This window comes from Artibeus jamaicensis, unplaced genomic scaffold (assembly GCF_021234435.1).
Source record: "Artibeus jamaicensis isolate MK-2021 breed Jamaican fruit bat unplaced genomic scaffold, CSHL_Jam_final contig_797, whole genome shotgun sequence".
NCBI lineage: Eukaryota > Metazoa > Chordata > Mammalia > Chiroptera > Phyllostomidae > Artibeus > Artibeus jamaicensis.
The window spans coordinates 26,628,381-26,634,619 of record NW_026521977.1 but is presented as its reverse complement, the minus strand read 5'-3'; the positions used below and the strand labels follow the sequence as shown (position 1 = coordinate 26,634,619).

Sequence of the window (6,239 nt, the reverse complement as noted above, 5' to 3'; positions counted from 1 at the left end):
ACCCAGTCATTCCACAGCCAGAGACCCATTTTCTCTGTGTTTTTTAGTTTAGTTTAGTTTTGCGTTTTCCACCGTGAAAACGTCCCCCAGGACTAGATTCAGCATAGGTTCCAAAAACAGCGCTGCTACTTCCAGGCTGTGTGACTTCGTTCTGGTGACTGCACCTCTCTGAGCTTCGCTTTGCTCATGGGAAAGTTGGGGGCCCCAATCTCCACCACTCTGGGTTGCTGTGAGGCACAGTTGACCACTGGCTGTGTGGAAGGGGCTCCGTGCTGGGGAACGTTCTCCCCACCACCCCTGCAGTGGATCAGGGAGGTGCGTCTGGGGAAGAGAAACCACCATCCATCAGATCGGAGATCACACACTGCCTCGCCTCAACCTCCAGCTGTGAGCAGGTGACAGCGCAGGGACCGGGCGCTGCCGCCGGTCTCCAAACTCCACACGCTCAACTAGCCAGCCAGAAAATCCCCTGGGCTGGGCGCGAACTGAGGCGTACGGGGCTCTGTACGGGGCGGGAGGGCAGAGGAGGGGAGGAGGCAGTGCTCTTAAGCTTCTGAAGCCTGGCCCAGCCCAGGGTTTCTCCCGTGGCCGAGAGAGGGAGCGGCAGGCCCCTCCGCGCCCTTACCCAGAACCCTCACAGGGATGGGAAGGAGTGAACCCACGTGAAAGTGGCCACGTACAGGGCGGCTCTGGCGTGCGTGTGACTCTCACGGAGGAACCGAGAATGGGGAAGGGGGGTTGGAAACACGGAGGAAAAGGCCCCAGTGAGGAGGCCCGCAGCTGCGCCGCCAAATCTGCGCGGAAGTGTGGAGAAGTCCCTCCCGCACCCGGAGGCTAGCGGCCCATCTGACTGCGAATGTCAAAACCTGTTAGGTTTAAAAAAAAAAAAAAATCCATCACTAAAGTTGTGCATGTCCCCTCCCCTAGGCCAAAGCTGGGACCAGATAATTTTCAGCCTGGCCTTGGGAACCCCAAAGGTCCTGACACCTTCCCGGCTCCGCCTAGAATCGGAAAATCCTTCAGGAACCTCGGGGTAGAATCCCCAGGATTCTACCACAAGACAGGAAAGAAAGGGCAGGGGCCGCGGAGGCGGCGCAGGGAGAAGGAAGGAGAGATTCTGGGCGGGGTGGGGGGTGCGGATCACTCTCTCTCTATTCACCGACCCCTTCAAAATCTTAAGAGGGTTTGGGAGATCTGGTCAACTTTCCGAAACATCTGAATCTTTTTACAGCCCTCCGTTCTTCCCCTGGGCCAGCTGTGGTGAGGGAGGAGGGGGGAGAAAGAAAAAGTGAGAGAGGGAGGGAGGCAGAGGGAGGGAGAATGGGAGAATGAGAAAGAGAGAGAGAGTGAGAGGGAGCGCGCCGTGGAGGGAGGAGGAGGGAGAGGAGCGAGCAGGCCGGCGCGCAGCGCACAGCCACCGCCTCCTCGGGTCTCCAAACTCCCGGCCAGGGCGCGCGGTGGCGTCCTCGCTCTCTAGCTTGCGCCCCCGCCCGTCGCCCGCGCGAGCCAGGCATGAATGCTGAGACTTGCGTCTCTTACAGCGAGTCGCCGGCCGCTACCATGGACGCCTACTACAGCCCGGTGTCGCAGAGTCGGGAGGGCTCGTCACCTTTTAGGGCATATCCCGGTGGTGATAAGTTCAGCACTACTTTCCTGTCCGCCGCCTCCGCCAAAGGGCAGGGATTCGGGGACGCCAAGAGCCGGGCTCGCTACAGCGCGGGGCAACAGGACCTGGCGGCACCCCTGGAGAGCAGCGCCGGGGCGCGAGGCTCCTTTAACAAGTTCCAGCCCCAGCCGCCCGCCCCGCAGCCGCCGCAGCCGCCGTCACAGCCGCAGCCCCAGCCGCCGGCGCAGCAGCCGCATCTCTACATGCAGCGAGCCGCCTGCAAGACGCCCCCGGACGGCAGCCTCAAACTGCAGGAAGGCAGCGGCCACAGCGCGGCTTTGCAGGTCCCCTGCTACGGTGAGTGCGCGTGCGGGTCCGCTGGGCCGGGGACCCCGGGGCCGTGCCTTCGACTCCCTCGTAGGCTTTCGGGAGGCAGGAGTTGGGCTGAGGTGCGTGCCGGCCGAGCAGTGGGCTCCTCTCGGTCGGGAAATGGGGATCGGGCCGCTCCGAAGGTACGGAGGGATTCGTCTTGCCTCTTCACACCCACCCTCGCCACGGCCAAGGAGCATTTGAGTTATTAAACCCGGACTTTTTTCCACCCCTTCTTTGGCCTTTCCTCGACCGCTCATTTTGCGCTGCCCGCGGGGGCCGGCATGGAAGCGGAATTCTCGCTCCCGCACTGGCCGGCCGTGCGGAGGGAAACAGTTTCGGCGCTGCGCTCCTGCGCCGGGGCTCCCGGCTGCCGAGGCCTTACTCCCCGCCGGCTTGGAGGCGCCTCCCGCGGTGCCACAGGTGGGAGCGTTGCAGGTGCGGAGCCGGCTTGGAGCGCAGTCGTCTGAGCGCGCACGGGATGCAGTGGAATGAGGGCGTCACACGGATACGATCCGAGACGCCTGGGGCCGCGGAAGACCCGAATCCAGTGGCTCCGAAGCCGGCTCGCTGCGGGGAGGCGTGCTGGCCAGAGTTCCTGAGCGTTTCTTTCCCGAACGGCCAGGGGAGGCTGGCAGGCCTGGGAACAATGGTTTGCGGCCGACCCTGCAGGGAGGCAGGAAGCCGACGATTTTGAGGGGACTCGGTGCCGGGCGAAGAGGGAAGTCTCTTCGTTCTGATTTGGGCTCACAGAGAACCCAGGCCTACATGACCTCCAGGCCCCCTTGAACACAGGCCTGGGCCCCCAGAACTCGTGCCCGAAGTGGAGGAGGGAACCTCTCCGGGGCTGCCTGGGGCCAGAGCGGCTCAGGAGCTGAGGCCCCCACTCCCAGAATCAGGGTTGGTGAGCTCCCAGCAGGTCGCAGGGAAACGGAGGAAAAAGGGAAATTCTTCCCCGGACTAGAAGCCCTAGGTACACAGTCTTCCCCTGAGGCCTTCGGGCAGCCCCTGGACATGAGCTGGGGCCGACCGGGCAGTGGCTTTGGCTGAGTTGATCCAGGCCGTTCGGAGAGACCCTGGGCCTGGGGGCAGAAGTGGGACCTGGCAGAGGCCTTGGCGCTGAAATAACCTTAGGAAACAGCCCAGGACAAGCACGTTCTTACACTCACACTGGCTCGCCCTCCCTCGGGCTCAGAATTAGTTCATTAGGTGGTTGTTGACACGCAGGAGCATTCACAAAATTGCGCGCCTGTCTACACTTGCACTCCACACACACACACACACACACACACACACACACACAACCTCTTCCTCAGGAGCCAGCGTGGTCACACATCAAGGACACTCACTCGAGTGGCCTCGAATACAGTCACACACTCCCAGACCTTCAGGGGCAGGACTGAGAGCAGATTTAGGAAGATGTGGCGGCCTTTCCCCACTTCCTCCACCTTCCTGCTGGAATGGGGTCAGGCACTCGATCACAGACGCTTCTGCTTCATCCACAGGCAAGTGGTCTGCCCCCCCCCCACCCTTCCACATGCCCTGGCCTCCTCCCCACCTTCCCCAGGGCTTCCTCACCCACGGAACTGCTAGGTGACAGCAAGTCTCACACTGGGGGACCCATGGAGGTTTGCAAAGCCAGGGGAGTCCCTCTTTTCTCTTCCACTGCACTGGATTTTCGTGTTTTAAAGAAATTCACTAGGGAGAGTTCTGAGAAGAATGAGACATCAGGCAAGGAGAGAATTTCTTGTTTGGAAGATGCCTTGACATCTAGAGAGAAGGAGCTGGCCCCTGCTGAGCCCCCTCTCTGAGCTCTCCTGGGCCCTCACGTGCCAATGGGGCCCTCCCATTGCTTGCCTTTGCCGCTGGGGCTCCCCATGGTGTGACCCGAGAGCAAGTATCTAACTCCTCTACACCCCAGTGCTCACCGGCATCATGGGGAGGTAATAGTAAGGCCTCATTGGGTAGTAAATGTCCCCCCACGGAGAGAATAGGAGTCTGGCCTACCCTCTTCCTCATTTCCATCATCAGGGCGGCCTCCGTGCTGCTGGGAACCTCGGCACCCAGTTCTGAGGGCAGGACAGGCGCTGCCCGGGCTGTGGGCAAGGCCGTAAGCCGCAGGCTGGGACAAAGGCAGCCTGGAGTCACTGACAGGACCCCGCTCCCTGGCCACCCCGAGATGCAGGCAGTGCTCAGGGCAAAGCCACAAACAGCAAACAGCTCTGTTTATTCTTCTCCTTCTCTCAGCAGCTGTTTCCCTGCCTTGGGAGAGGTTTCTGGTCCTTGTACAAAAGAGGTTAGGCACGTTAGGTACAACAGGAGGAACCGGAGGGACCAGGAGGTGAGGCTCTGCCCTTTTCAGAGGCAGCTGAGAGGAGGGCCTCTAGACTGCCAGCAAGGAGGGAAACTGAGGCAGGTGTTGACAGCTGTTCTTGCCCACGCTTGTCAGACTGTGTGTTCAAGAGAGGAGAAAGAGGTTCAAGGGAAACGCGTGGAGATATTCCCAGGAGCTTGGGAGAACCTGGGGGCAGACAGAGCCCTGGCGGGGCTGAGCCTGGCCTTGGCAGACCTGGCTCCTGACCCCAGGTAGCTTGGACTTTGCAACCTCCTTCCCAGCTCTGCTGGTCCGGGGCAGACGCCAGTTCCTCGATTGTAACTACATGGAGCAGGAGGCGAGGCGCCAGAGTTTTCTCCCGGACCTCAGCCCCAGGAGCCACTCCCGGCTTTCGAGGGGCTCTCTGCCAGCGAGGTGCGGGCCTGGGCGGGGGTGCACCAGGGAAGCGCCGGGGAACGCACGGCGTGGAAGCCGCCTCCGTCGCCGCCAGCCGGATTTCTAGGAGTTGCCCAAAGTGGAGGTGAGAAACCCTCTCAGGCTTCTGTCCTCTCCGCTCTTCACTGGGCCTCCGTTTCCCCGAACAGTACTAATTAGGGCAACAAGCAAAACTAGCGAGATGACTGGCGGTCCCCTCCAGTGCGGACACCTTTGCGTTTTCACGAAAAGAGCCCCACCCGGTCTCGCCCGCAAGGATCCAGACCTCGCCGAGTTCCCGCTCGCACTTTAGCCTTCCGAAGTCCCTGCCGGTCCTTGGCCCATTTTTGACCGCGTGGGCCCCAAGGAGACACGCCAAGTTCGGGATCCCACATTTCTCCGCGGCCAGAAGAGCCTCCTCGCCTCCGGGGCGGGGGCTAAGGCATCTCTTCCCGACACCCTTGGCCGACTCCCGAGCCGCCCCACGCGCACCAAGCCGCCTGCGCTCCCAGATGCTCGCGGAGCACCCCTGCTTCCTCTCTTTCGCTTTCGATTCGGTGCATGCAGGTTTTCGTTGGTAGCGGATTGCCACCTTCCCACACACTCCGGCGGAAGGCCACGGCCTCAGCCCGGAGGTCTGGGGAGACCCTTGGGGCGCCACGGAGGGGCTGGTCCGGGTTTTAGACGCAGCGTTTGAATGCTAGCAACATTTATTTCCACTCACCAGCACAATCACATGCCGCAAAATGTGCGAACTCTGCCCTAGTCCCGTCGTATTCAAATTTAATCAAAGAACAAGTGTGGGACCCCCCCAAAAAAAAATCATTGTGAAACCTAGGTGTAAGAAGAAGCATTAAGGGCCTGGGGTGATGGTGGGTGATCAAGGGGAGACTTGAGCCTGGGGGGTGTGCCGTCGCAGAACCCCCTTGGCTTCGGAGGAGAGGGATCAGAAGGAAGATGCTTTTAATTTTTCACTTTAATTTCTGTAGCTGCCAGCAATTCGGCCTAAACAGACACATTCTTAAATAGAACAAAAACAAGCCCTGGATTAAAGGGCTGCCATTACTTTGAATCAATCGATTTGAACAAAGTTTTCTTTCTTGTAAGTGATTTATACACAGTGAAGCCGCAGAGCGGAGTGGGACCTCGGGAGAGTTGTTGGGGTGACGACCATCCGACCGAAGCACCGGTTATGTGTTGTATAAGTACACGAACACTTTGCCGGGCGGGGGGAATTTCTTTGTAAGTTGTTCTAAGAAAACTGCAGAAGAGACCTCGCTGAGCTGGGGGCCTGCCGTGTGCCAGACGGCGGTGTTTTCTTGAGGAGGGTGACCCGGTCTGTCCCGGCATTTGCCCGGTTCCGACTCGGAAAGCGAGGTCACCCCAGCTGTGGCGGGAACCTCTCCGTTGCTGGGGGGGCTGTCCTGGAGTCGCGGGAGCCCCCGGCAGTGTCGTGGTGCCGTGGAGCCGTGGTGGGAAAACACGTTAAAATACCGTGTATACAATTTCGCAGAA

General features: G+C 60.4%; 1 protein-coding gene across 1 annotated transcript in view; it reads left to right on the top strand.

The window, feature by feature from the left end:
- Nucleotides 1–1,419: 1,419 nt before the first annotated feature.
- ALX4 (ALX homeobox 4) overlaps nt 1,420–6,239 on the top strand; it is a 37,733-nt gene continuing 32,913 nt past the window's right edge. Inside the window, exon 1 of the mRNA XM_037166246.2 lies at nt 1,420–1,963. Within this exon, the coding sequence (XP_037022141.2) occupies nt 1,513–1,963 (451 nt within the window). The 5' untranslated portion in view covers nt 1,420–1,512. The remainder of the gene's footprint in view (nt 1,964–6,239) is intronic.